General features: G+C 50.4%; 2 protein-coding genes across 15 annotated transcripts in view; both read right to left on the reverse strand.

The window, feature by feature from the left end:
- Positions 1–5,038: 5,038 nt before the first annotated feature.
- On the reverse strand, positions 5,039–7,454 carry HAX1 (HCLS1 associated protein X-1). 2 transcript variants are annotated; one of them, XM_066608786.1, is made up of 7 exons: positions 7,228–7,454; positions 6,738–6,949; positions 6,332–6,486; positions 6,210–6,258; positions 5,953–6,071; positions 5,778–5,874; positions 5,039–5,661 (listed from the first exon to the last, which is right to left on the reverse strand). In XM_066608786.1, the coding sequence occupies exons 1-7, from the start codon at positions 7,275–7,277 to the stop codon at positions 5,567–5,569; spliced, it is 777 nt and encodes a 258-aa protein (XP_066464883.1). In that variant the 5' UTR covers positions 7,278–7,454; the 3' UTR covers positions 5,039–5,566. The 2 variants fall into 2 exon arrangements, with proteins under 2 accessions (XP_066464883.1, XP_066464882.1); XM_066608785.1 differs by having other exon boundaries at positions 6,210–6,261; positions 7,228–7,452.
- Positions 7,455–10,236: 2,782 nt separating this feature from the next.
- Positions 10,237–12,958, reverse strand: part of UBAP2L (ubiquitin associated protein 2 like) — a 36,809-nt gene continuing 34,087 nt past the window's right edge. For 8 of the 13 annotated variants that reach the window (XM_066608795.1, XM_066608792.1, XM_066608790.1 and 5 more), the window contains 2 exons: positions 12,718–12,750; positions 10,237–10,771 (listed from right to left, as the gene is read on the reverse strand). In XM_066608795.1, the coding sequence (XP_066464892.1) occupies positions 10,676–10,771; positions 12,718–12,750 (129 nt within the window). In that variant the 3' untranslated portion in view covers positions 10,237–10,675. The remainder of the gene's footprint in view (positions 10,772–12,717; positions 12,751–12,958) is intronic. The other 5 variants (XM_066608801.1, XM_066608800.1, XM_066608794.1 and 2 more) reach the window with 1 other exon arrangement.

The following is a 12,958-nucleotide window of genomic DNA, read 5'->3' on the forward strand; positions in this document are numbered from 1 at the left end:
CCAAGTGTCAGTGTGTCATTATCCCGTCCCCCAAGTATCAGCGTGTCATTATCCTGCCCCCCCCCCAAGTGTCAGCGTGTCATTATCCTGTCCCCCAAGTATCAGCGTCTCATTATCCCATCCCCCAAGTATCAGCGTGTTATTAACCTGTCCCCCAAGTGTCAGCGTGTCATTATCCCGTGCCCCAAGTATCAGCGTGTCATTATCCTGTCCCCCAAGTATCAGCGTGTCATTATCCTGTCCCCCAAGTATCAGCGTGTCATTATCCCATCCCCCAAGTATCAGCGTGTTATTAACCTGTCCCCCAAGTGTCAGCGTGTCATTATCCCGTGCCCCAAGTATCAGCGTGTCATTATCCTGTCCCCCAAGTGTCAGCGTGTCATTATCCCGTGCCCCAAGTGTCAGCGTGTCATTTTCGTGTCCCCCAAGTATCTGCGTGTCATTATCCCGCCCATCATGTATCAGCGTGTCATCAGCCCATCCCCCAAGTATCAGCGTGTCATTAGCCCACCCATCATGCATCAGCATGTCATTATCCCGTCCCTCAAGTATCAGCATGTCAGCTAATGATGGGCTGTATCCGCCCACTGTTCGTCCACCAGCTCCTGATTGGCTGCCTACAGCAAGGTCCTAGCAGCGTGTGTCCTGAGGTTTGGCTTGGAGGGAGGGTTAGCTAGCACTGAAAGTATCCCTAACTGTAGCCCTCCCTCCAAGGCAAACCTCAATGGGCTTGCTGCTAGCACAATGCTGCAGAGAGGCAAGCGGGGTCGCTGTTCGGCCACCAAGAAATACATTAATTGCCCCGTAGCGCCTGGCTGTCGCTGCTAGCTTCGCCGCTGTGACAGTGGTCGTGCTATGGATGGCTGCGCCCACTGTTCCCCAGCGTGCCATAGCTGCCTGCGTGCAGTGTCATCGGCGGTCTCTGTGCACTCCCCTCAGCGTCGGCCTCCATGCAAGGTACGGCGCTATCACTGCCACCCTGCTATGGACACTTGCGGCCACTGTCACCGCCGCTCGGCTTGGGCTCCCCTCCACGGCGCCCGGTAATCCCTCCAGCCGGGTACTCTCACACCAGGGATCACAGGTATGCAGTCCTGGGGGAGCCTAGCCCAGGGAAAGGCCACAACTAAAGGGGGAGGCAAGCGCTAGGAAAGGGGACAAGGCTGCACTGCGCAGTCAGGGGTACAGCATACACATACCTGGCCGGTGTCCGCTACACGCTCTGGAGGCTGGTTGCAGTGAGAAGGTCCTGCTGCCAATCACCAACTGGGGGCGTGACTGGGCTGTCAAACAGCTTCAGCCTTGTCTACACCCATCACGTTCGATGGCGCCAAGATAAAAAAAAATACCCAATGTGTCATTGTCCTGTCCCCCAAGTATCAGCGTGTCATTGTCCCGTACCCCCAAGTGTCAGTGCAGAGTCCGAGGAGCGGGCCCACAACTGAGGAGAAAGCGGGGTACAGAAAGGCCTTGTCACGGGGCTCTACCATTTCCTCCCATGGGGGCACCTCAGAACCCGACCATGTTACTGCAGGGGGAGGTCACAAGGGGTTACCTTGAGTCCATCTGTCACATGTGACGCCACCCTTCCGTCCTCTGCGGTGAAACTTGACAAAATAAAGTAGTCCACTCACAGGGAATCTTTCTGAACAAAACTGGGAACGGTCGGTAATGTCCGTTTACTGTAAGTTGAGAAAGTCCAAACCACATCAACAATTCTGGCACAGATACTAGAAATCAGAGTGGTGTAACAGGGAGGATTCTCGGGGTATCTCGGATGATCCACAGTCCCAGTTATCTGTGCGATCCCGCTCCCAGCCACTCTTTCTTTCTCACTACTAGGTCACACTCACGTTAATTGTGTCCTCCTCGCTCTGAAGCAGCTTGTCTCACTCTTAGAACCCAACAGCTGCACCGAGGTTCCCTGGGCAGGCTAGGCCCAGGCTGTGCATCAGACCATCACTCGGCCTCCTCCATGCTCCACACATGGACCGATCTCTGTAGTCTCAGACGCTCACTCGCTAACTAACTCAACTTCTCCCTCAGTCTGTCAGACTCCGGCTCCCCTGTACTGTGTTCACGCAAACACATATAACAAGCAACATCACATGACTCACAAAACGATACATTAGCCCACTCAGTAATGAAGAAGTGCAATACACATAAATCCAAGGCATACTACACATAAAACGCTGATATGAGATACACAAAACATTATGGAGGGGCCCCACTAACTCTGTGCCTCTACATCAGTGTGTTATTGTCCCGTCCTTCAAGTGGCGGTGTGTCATCATTCCGTCCCCCCCCCAGTGTCAGCGCGTCATTATCCTGTCCCCAAGTATCAGCGTGTCATTTTCCTGTCCCCCAAGTATCAGCCTGTCATTATCCTGTCCCCCAAGTGTCAGCGTGTCATTATCCCATCCCCCAAGTATCAGTGTGTCATTATCCTGTCCCCCAAGTATCAGTGTGTCATTATCCCGTCCCCCAAGTATCAGCGTGTCATTATCCCATCCCCCAAGTATCAGTGTGTCATTATCCTGTCCCCCAAGTATCAGTGTGTCATTATCCCATCCCCCAAGTATCAGCGTGTCATTATCCTGTCCCCCAAGTATCAGCGTGTCATTATCCCGTCCCCCAAGTATCAGTGTGTCATTATCCCATCCCCCAAGTATCAGCGTGTCATTATCCCATCCCCCAAGTATCAGTGTCTCATTATCATGTCCCCCAAGTATCATTGTGTTATTATCCTGTCCCCCAAGTATCAGTGTCTCATTATCCTGTCCCCCAAGTATCATTGTGTCATTATCCTGTCCCCCAAGTATCAGCGTGTCATTATCCTGTCCCCCAAGTGTCATTGTGTTATTATCCTGTCCCCCAAGTATCATTGTGTCATTATCCTGTCCCCCAAGTATCAGCGTGTCATTATCCTGTCCCCCAAGTATCATTGTGTTATTATCCTGTCCCCCAAGTATCATTGTGTCATTATCCTGTCCCCCAAGTATCAGCGTGTCATTATCCCGTCCCCCAAGTATCAGTGTGTCATTATCCTGTCCCCCAAGCATCAGTGTGTCATTATCCTGTCCCCCAAGTGTCAGCGTGTCATTATCCTGTTCCCCAAGTATCAGCGTGTCATTATCCTGTCCCCCAAGCATCAGTGTGTCATTTTCCTGTCCCCCAAGTATCAGTGTGTCATTATCCCATCCCCCAAGTATCAGCGTGTCATTATCCTGTCCCCCAAGTATCAGCGTGTCATTATCCTGTCCCCCAAGTGTCAGCGTGTCATTATTCTGTCCCCCAAGTATCAGCGTGTCATTATCCTGTCCCCCAAGTATCAGTGTGTCATTATCCCGTCCCCCAAGTATCAGCGTGTCATTATCCCATCCCCCAAGTATCAGTGTGTCATTATCCTGTCCCCCAAGTATCAGTGTGTCATTATCCCATCCCCCAAGTATCAGCGTGTCATTATCCTGTCCCCCAAGTGTCAGCGTGTCATTATCCTGTCCCCAAGTATTAGTGTGTCATTATCCCATCCCCCAAGTATCAGTGTGTCATTATCCTGTCCCCCAAGTATCAGCGTGTCATTATCCCGTCCCCCAAGTATCAGCGTGTCATTATCCCATCCCCCAAGTATCAGTGTGTCATTATCCCGTCCCCCAAGTATCAGTGTGTCATTATCCCATCCCCCAAGTATCAGCGTGTCATTATCCCGTCCCCCAAGTATCAGCGTGTCATTATCCTGTCCCCCAAGTATCAGCGTGTCATTATCCCGTCCCCCAAGTATCAGTGTGTCATTATCCCATCCCCCAAGTATCAGCGTGTCATTATCCCATCCCCCAAGTATCAGTGTCTCATTATCCTGTCCCCCAAGTATCAGTGTGTCATTATCCTGTCCCCCAAGTATCAGCCTGTCATTATCCTGTCCCCCAAGTATCATTGTGTTATTATCCTGTCCCCCAAGTATCAGTGTCTCATTATCCTGTCCCCCAAGTATCATTGTGTTATTATCCTGTCCCCCAAGTATCAGTGTCTCATTATCCTGTCCCCCAAGTATCATTGTGTCATTATCCTGTCCCCCAAGTATCAGCGTGTCATTATCCTGTCCCCCAAGTATCAGCGTGTCATTATCCTGTCCCCCAAGTATCAGTGTGTCATTATCCTGTCCCCCAAGTATCATTGTGTCATTATCCTGTCCCCCAAGTATCAGCGTGTCATTATCCCGTCCCCCAAGTATCATTGTGTCATTATCCTGTCCCCCAAGTATCAGCGTGTCATTATCCCGTCCCCCAAGTATCAGCGTGTCATTATCCTGTCCCCCAAGCATCAGTGTGTCATTATCCTGTCCCCCAAGTGTCAGCGTGTCATTATCCTGTTCCCCAAGTATCAGCGTGTCATTATCCTGTCCCCCAAGCATCAGTGTGTCATTTTCCTGTCCCCCAAGTATCAGTGTGTCATTATCCTGTCCCCCAAGTATCAGCGTGTCATTATCCTGTCCCCCAAGCATCAGTGTGTCATTATCCTGTCCCCCAAGTATCAGCGTGTCATTATCCTGTTCCCCAAGTATCAGCGTGTCATTATCCTGTCCCCCAAGCATCAGTGTGTCATTTTCCTGTCCCCCAAGTATCAGTGTGTCATTATCCTGTCCCCCAAGTATCAGCGTGTCATTATCCTGTCCCCCAAGTATCAGCGTGTCATTATCCTGTCCCCCAAGTGTCAGCGTGTCATTATTCTGTCCCCCAAGTATCAGCATGTCATTATCCTGTCCCCCAAGTATCAGTGTGTCATTATCCTGTCCCCCAAGTATCAGCGTGTCATTATCCTGTCCCCCAAGTATCAGTGTGTCATTATCCTGTCCCCCAACTATCAGCGTGTCATTATCCCGTCCCCCAAGTATTAGCGTGTCATTATCCTGTCCCCCAAGTGTCAGCGTGTCATTATCCCGTCCCCCAAGTATCAGCGTGTCATTATTCCGTCCCCCAAGTATCAGCGTATCATTATTCTGTCCCCCAAGTGCGGTGCTGATAAATGTAATAACTGCAAGTTCCATGACTTATGTTCTTTATTTACACACATTTCTCTTGCCCCAAAATTGCTTGTTATCACTAGATATTCTGCATGTGACAGTGGTAACTTCAGGATGTAACGGTGGCGAAGCCCCAGAAAATGGCATCCAGGTGGCAGTGAGAGCTGCAGCTTCTTCTCTTCATTCCTTGCTGCCATCTACTATTGGGCCTGAGGCTGCACTACGGAGGCTGCCGCCTGCTGCTTTGTGGCGGGTGCAGTCTAAGCGCCCCATCACCGCTAGCAGCAGGCCGGGTGTGGCGATTCCTGGTGATGGTCTTCGGAGGACGTGTCTCGCTGGTGCAGCCGCAGGGTTCGGGCCTGTAACCTCCAGCACTCAGCTGTCTGCACAGAAGGAAAAACTACACCGCATTCTTCATGTTATTAACACTAAAGGGTTAATCTTACACCCACTTGTATATGGCTGGCCCCCAACCCCACACCCTGAAGTAGCACAGGTCCCTCAGTACATGAAGAGCGACCCCTTCTGGTCACACCCCATATAACACTATCGTTCTGAGAACCACCGCTGCAGGAGTCGGCTGAGGATCGTCCGGGAATCAGAGAGATCTGGTGGGAAGCGGAGGGGGGCAGAGTCCTCATCTAGAGGAGAGAACAAGAGGAGTGTAAAGCAGTGGGGACAGAGAATGATCAGTTCTTTCCTGTCACTAGAGGGCGATGTCTGTATATACTGAACTAACATGAGGTGCTGGACTTACTGGTGGGCGCTCCGCCGGACTGATCACCGCTAGTCACCGTCACTGTGGTCGTTACGTTCCCTTCGCTGTCCTTTACTGTTCGTCTCTCCTCCACCGTCTACCGGATAATTACAGACAGTGTGACAATGGCGCCACCCATAATGGCGGCGAAGTCTTGTATGATTAGAGAACTCACCCCATCAGGTCTCGCCACTCTGGAGACGGAGACGCTCCGGAAATACGCTGATGGTGGCGCCGGATCTGCGGGTCTCAGGACAGAATCCAAACCGCGAGAAGAGACCTCGGAGTCCAAGACTGCGCAGACAGAACGTGCAGTGAGCGAGACCCTCCGAAATACCATCCCGCGCAGCACCACGGGCTGCCAGCAGGGGGCCTGCTGTAATGTCACTCAGTACTGGGCAGATATGGCACGCAGGATACGGAGGCACTTACTTTTATCTTCCCTGCCGCCCCCCGGAGGGACCGCGACACCATCGTCGTCCTGCTGTGAAGAAACATAAGCTGTGGTAAATAGCGCCACCTAGTGCTGAACCCATCATAGCCACAGTACACACCTGTCTCGGGAGCCATCTTGGCAGCTCGGGTCCTGCGCTGCGCTCCACCGACTCTCGGGGCAGGTGGGAATCTGGATACTTCAGCATGAAATCTCGCAATGACCCCGTCCTGGACCCTCCTGGACTGCGAGCGGGGGGCTCAACACCAGGAAGACCTACACAAGGGAATACACGAGATTACACCGCAGCTTTACTCCAGTCACAGCCAGAGCTGCAATCAGTCTTGCTGATAGAGTCCCCTGCAGCCGGGACGCTCCGGGGTGCGCTGCACATTGTGCCTGAGGATGCTTCACCTCCTGCAGGAAGAACTAAGGGCAGAACTAATAGGAGCAGAACTGAGCATGCAGCTTTGGGTGTGACTGGAGACCCTTCTCACCTACACCCGTTCCTGCCGCCTGTTACTTACGGGGGACGTCGCGAATCACCGACCCAAAATCTGCAAAGAGTTCATTGAAATCCCTGAAAACGTCTTCAAAGCCGAAAGGGTCGTGAAACGGAGGCCGAGGGCGCCAAGATGGCGGCTCCGGACCAAAGCCGGACTGATTGTGGAAGAAGGAATCGTCGTCCCCCTCCTCATCGTCGTCATCGTCCTCGGTCATCCCGCTGAAGAACGGATCCCTGGAAGATCACATGATGCGATTAAAAGGGAACTCCAGCCTGCTCTACTCCAGTCACTGCCAAAGCTGTATTCTATAAAAAGCCCTCCTGCGGGTCGCCGACTGCGCGGTCGCGTCGCTCCGCTGCGGAATAGAGTCGCCTTATTCCTGCGGCTGACACTACAATAGCCAGAGAGCAAAGGAGAAGGGGGACTGCAGAGCAAGAGCAGAGGGGACCCTGATGAGTGCAGCTCCTCTGCTAGCGGAGTAATATAGAATAACACTATTATCCCAGCTCACCTGCTCCCCGGGGGGTGGAAGAACCTCCGGAACAGCTCGAACATGCTCATGTCCACGAGTGGGACCTGGACAGTCGCACACCAACACTTCCGCCAGTCACACGTCCAAAACGGCCTCACAACATCCGCCAGTCTCTGACGTCACTTCCAGGTGATGGTCGATTCTGTCTGCCAGTAAGCATATTAGCAGTTTACGCTTAGGTTAAGCAGCGCTGCTGATTAGAGCCACCTGATTGGCTCTTCGGCACCACGTGACTACACAGCGTGCACGCGCATTGCCTTCAGCAGCCGTGTGCACTACACACTACACTTAAGCAGCACGGGGTTGGGGTTTAGGGTTAGGTATAGGTTTAGGGTTGGGGTTAGGTAACCCTAAACCCTAACCCCGTCTGCTTAACTGTAGTGTGTAGTGCACACGGCTGCTGAAGGCAATCCGCCTGCACGCTGTGTAGTCACTTGGTGCCGAAGAGCCAATCAGGTGGCTCTAATTAGCAGCGCTGCTTAAGTGCGGCTGAAATCTTACACAACGCCGCGGCTAGAGTGGAGCTGAGGAGAAGAGGTCTGGCGGCGGAAGTCACGTGCATGCTGCGGTCACATGACTCTCCAGCAGAAGCGCTTGAGCTGCGAGCAGCTGGCACGGATGGAGGCGGATGCAGGAAAAACCCGGTATCATCATCTCCGGCACTGGCGCGGCGCTGTAGACGCGGCCTAGAAGACAGTGCAGCTGTTGCTACGGCGAACCTGCAGCATTGCCGCCCCGTGTGACCGCGGCCCTGAGAGCCGGCACTGCTGCATCGTGTTCTTCTTACTGTAGCCGCCTTTACACCTGCGGTACAGCTGGTAGGCGGCGGCGGCGGCCTACGAGCAGCCGGGAGGGGTGAGAGGAGACCTCAGATGCCGGCAGTGTAACCCCTTACATGCCGCAACCACTAGTAGCTGCAGCAGGGGAAGGGGCTCCTATCATGCATCAGCACCAACAGTGAATTGCTATGGTTGCTGGCACAGGCTGAGTCTCTGTATTACTTAGGTAGTGCATTCTACTAAGAATGTATTTTTAAAAAAGTTCAATAAAGCTTAATTGAAAAAAAAAAAAAAACACTTAAAATTTTTTTTTTAAGTCTGAACTGTCATATTAACCCATCATTTACCTTGCAGTTGAACACCCTAAAAAAAATGGCAGCATTGCATCACCCCAATCACCACGAAAAAAAAAATGTACTCAAGAGTGGTGAAAAGGTGGTATGAACCCCGCTACGTGTGGTGCGGTAATAATCATACTGACTCACAGAATACAGTGGTCAGGCGATTTGTGTTGCCCCGTGCGGCCGCGTCCAGCAGTGTCTGCCTGTTCCCTCAGCACCCTGTGTCTTACTGTAAACACCCGGCCTGTAAGCCTCTTCACATTGTGACATCTGTGCATTGTTGTACGCCGGCCGGCGCTGTAATGTCGCGCCACTTCCTGCCGCACGCGTTTAGGATTGTAGAACAGACCCGTGTCCAATCACACCCAGGTACGGCCGTCTGCTCCTCCATGGAGGTTAACAGCGTTACTGCTGGGAATATACTTTAACCCCTTAGTGACACCCCATGTTGGTTTTAAGGACGTTACAATTTTTTTTTTTGGGGGGGGGATTTTCATCTCCAGTCTTCCAAAGCCATAAGTGCCCCTGACACAGCGGTATGAGGGCTTGTTGTTTGCGGGGTGAGCGGTAGTCTTTATTGGTCCCAGTTACCGCTACAGACAATGTATTGTAGAACGTAATTGCTTTCTTGGAGAGTCAGGAGGAAAAAAAAAATAATCTTTTTTTTCCCTCTCCTTTTTGACATTTTTTTCCCCCATCACTGAATGTAAAGTCCCATAACCTTTATTTTTCCATGGACAGAGCAATGAGGTCTTGTGGTTTACATGGCACTATTTTGGGGTACATAACGGCTTTTTGGATTACTTTTATTGCTTTGGGAGGTGAAGTAAACAAAAAAGCAATTGAATAAATAAATAAAAAAATAGCCATGGAGGATGAAGGGTTCAGTTTACTGTCCGGGTCTTTACTGATCTGACGATACCAAACATGGGGTTTTAAATTTGGAAAAGTTTTTTTTTAATCAAACAAAGAAGGGAAAAGGGTATCAAAGTTTTTTTTCTCCTTTATCTCTTAATTTCTTTTTCAGATTGTGTGTGTCCCCCTGTAGGAGACTTCAACCTGTGATCACTGATAATACACTGTAGCATACTACTGTTCTGCAGTGCCTTATCACATCTCACAGAGATGACAGACCTGAATGCCATGGTTTCATTTAGTTGCCATGGCAACTGATCAGTCCTCCGTGTTTACATGGCAGAGGGTGGATGTGACTGAGGGCACACACGTTTCCCCATTGAATCCTTTACATACCACGATTAACATTGATTGCTGCATGTAAGGGGTTAACAGCAGTGAGCAGTGTTTACAGACTCCTGCTGTTGCAGCGGGAGGCCGGCTGTCAATCACAGCCGGCAGCTGCAGCAGATGGCGCCGGCGCTGCTTCTGAGCCTGTGCAATGCATAGGCTGTACGTTTACGTGCATTCATGGGATCCCCTTTCTAGCCAGGGCATAAAACGTCTGCCCTGGGGCAAGAAGGGGTAAAAAGACCCTGCTACTTTGGTCACGGCCATGCTGCAACTGGTGACCCGAGGGCGCAAGTCACTGCGTCATACAAGTAGCACACACCAAAAACACTATTGAAAATTCACAGGAAATTGCAACTTCAGCCCTTACTATAATCAGAGCATCAGAGACGCTATGTCTGGCGTTGGCCTTCGGCTGTGCAGCAGCTACCTGACCTTAATGTTCTTGTGATGAACCAACAAAGTCACAGGCTTTAGAGAAAAAAAGCTGGCAGATCGGCGCATGCGCTAGAAGCATCCATGTGTTCCAGCGCTCCGAGGGCAGATAGGGGCTTGCGCTAGATACATCCACGTGTTCCAGCGCTCCGAGCCCACCATGTGCAATAAACGAGTGGAGGCGGCCGTGCAGCTGTGTTTTCCTTTTATATATACAAGACACATTATTCCATTAAATTTAGAACACAGTACAAAAAAACACATCAACTAATGATTCATACGATGCAGAATTCATAGCGATCCTTCCTAGGGTACAGAGGCGGCAGCGCTGGTTCCCCTCACTCACCTCTGCATGAAGAGGTTAAAAAGAAGAGAAAAAAAAAACAAACAGGAGGGGAGGGAAAAAAATAAGACCAGCCTCTCCCCGTAAAATAGCAAACGTTTTATAATCCGACTGCAGAAAAGTGGAAGGAAAATACAAATTCTATGTTACATACAAGGAGGGGAGGGGGAGGGGAGAGGCCAGGCGGAGGCTCAGCATGGAGGGGCTACGGAGGGCACGATGTTTTGTGCGCTGATCCTGTGGTTCGGTTGGGGGGGGGGGGGTGTTGTTGTAATAGCTGCAGCTCAGTTCGACCCCCAACTATAACTGCTGTATGCGGACTTGCTGGCCTGAGACTTCTGCGGCATGGAGGCGCCTTGGTTTCGCTGCCCGGAGCCAGTCTGTGGAGGAGAACAGAGAAGACGTGAGTCCAGTCGCTGACCGCCCTTGTTGGTGGATAGGATGACTGACCGTCTGCTGGAGGCCGTGAGGTGCAAGCAGCAAGGAGGGGACCCAGAAATAAAGCCTCTGACCAAAAGATCACTATAGATACTGAGAAGCTGTCTACGTACATTACTTATCCCGTATTATACTCCAGAGCTGCACTCACTATTCTGCCGGAGGAGTCAATGTGGACATACATTACTTATCCTGTACTGATCCTGAGTTACATCCAATATCATACTCCAGAGCTGCACTCCCTACTCTACTGGTAGAGTCACTGTGTACATAAATTACTTATCCTGTACTGATTCTGAGTAACAACCTGTATTATACTCCACAGCTGCACTCACTATTCTGCTGGTGGAGTCACTGTGTACGTACATTACTTATCCTGTACTGATCCTGAGTAACATCCTGTATTATACTCCAGAGCTGCACTCACTATTCTGCCGGAGGAGTCAATGTGGACATACATTACTTATCCTGTACTGATCCTGAGTTACATCCAATATACTCCAGAGCTGCACTCCCTACTCTGCTGGTAGAGTCACTGTGTACATAAATTACATTACTTATCCTGTACTGATCCCGAGTTACATCCTGTATTATACTCCACAGCTGCACTCACTATTCTGCTGGTGGAGTCACTGTGTACATACATTACTGATCCTGTACTGATCCTGAGTTACATCCAATATACTCCAGAGCTGCACTCCCTATTCTGCTGGTGGAGCCACTGTGTACATACATTACTTATCGTGTACTGATCCTGAGTTACATCCTGTATGATACACCAGAGCTGCACTCACTATTCTGCCGGAGGAGTCAATGTGGACATACATTACTTATCCTGTACTGATCCTGAGTTACATCCAATATCATACTCCAGAGCTGCACTCCCTACTCTGCTGGTAGAGTCACTGTGTACATAAATTACATTACTTATCCTGTACTGATCCTGAGTTACATCCTGTATTCTACTCCACAGCTGCACTCCCTATTCTGCTGGTGGAGTCACTGTGTACGTACATTACTTATCCTGTACTGATCCTGAGTTACATCCTGTATGATACACCAGAGCTGCACTCACTATTCTGCCGGAGGAGTCAATGTGGACATACATTACTTATCCTGTACTGATCCTGAGTTACATCCAATATACTCCAGAGCTGCACTCCCTACTCTGCTGGTAGAGTCACTGTGTACATAAATTACATTACTTATCCTGTACTGATCCCGAGTTACATCCTGTATTATACTCCACAGCTGCATTCACTATTCTGCTGGTGGAGTCACTGTGTACATACATTACTGATCCTGTACTGATCCTGAGTTACATCCAATATACTCCAGAGCTGCACTCCCTATTCTGCTGGTGGAGTCACTGTGTACATACATTACTTATTCTGTACTGATCCCGAGTTACATCCTGTATTATTCTCCAGAGCTGCACTCACTATTCTGCTGGTGGAGTCACTGTGTACATACATTACTGATCCTGTACTGACCCTGATCTGGTAGAATTGTGAGTGCAGCTCTTGAGGACAATACAGGACACATTATGCAAGGTCAGAAAATATCCAAGATTCCCTGTTCTGCTTGCACCCCTCAGCATGGATGACAAGACAGACACCATCAGCCAGCACGCCCAGATATGACCTAGAAGGGTGAATCAGTACAGTGGGAGGAGAGGTAAGTATCTGAATACAGAGCTATTTAGAGGCCTCATGCACCTTAATATCCTTCACCAGCCTGTGGCACACTAGAGGCAATGGGAGGGTGCACAGTGGAGGGGTTGTCTGTAGGGGACGTGCACGTTACATGCTCCCACCACATTGATGGAAGCAGAGCCTGTCTCCCCCCACCACCCATGTGCAGGGATACAGAGTCCAGGCACATTTACCTGTTCATCGTGCAGCAGCTGGTAACACAAAATCTGCAAATAGGACAGCAGGTGCATAGTGGCCGGATATGCAAAATAAAGGGACAGACTTTTAGAGCAAAGAAAGGGGTTAAATGGAAACAACCCCGCGATGGTGGACGGGATAGTGTGACATACGTGTCCTGCTGACTGCAGAGCTACAAAATAATATGTTGTTAACTGTACCACATGAATGCATGGTATTACCGATAGGCACAACCAG

Source organism: Eleutherodactylus coqui, chromosome 6 (genome assembly GCF_035609145.1).
Source record: "Eleutherodactylus coqui strain aEleCoq1 chromosome 6, aEleCoq1.hap1, whole genome shotgun sequence".
Taxonomy (NCBI): Eukaryota; Metazoa; Chordata; class Amphibia; order Anura; family Eleutherodactylidae; genus Eleutherodactylus; species Eleutherodactylus coqui.

Coding starts and splice junctions, on each gene's coding strand:
- HAX1 (XM_066608785.1), bottom strand. CDS start 7,277: ATGAGCATGTTCGAGCTGTTCCGGAGGTTCTTCCACCCCCCGGGGAGC. Junction 6,950..7,227: donor TTCCACCCCCCGGGGAGCAG/GTGAGCTGGGAT, acceptor GTGATCTTCCAG/GGATCCGTTCTTCAGCGGGA. Junction 5,875..5,952: donor GAGTGGCGAGACCTGATGGG/GTGAGTTCTCTA, acceptor ATTATCCGGTAG/ACGGTGGAGGAGAGACGAAC.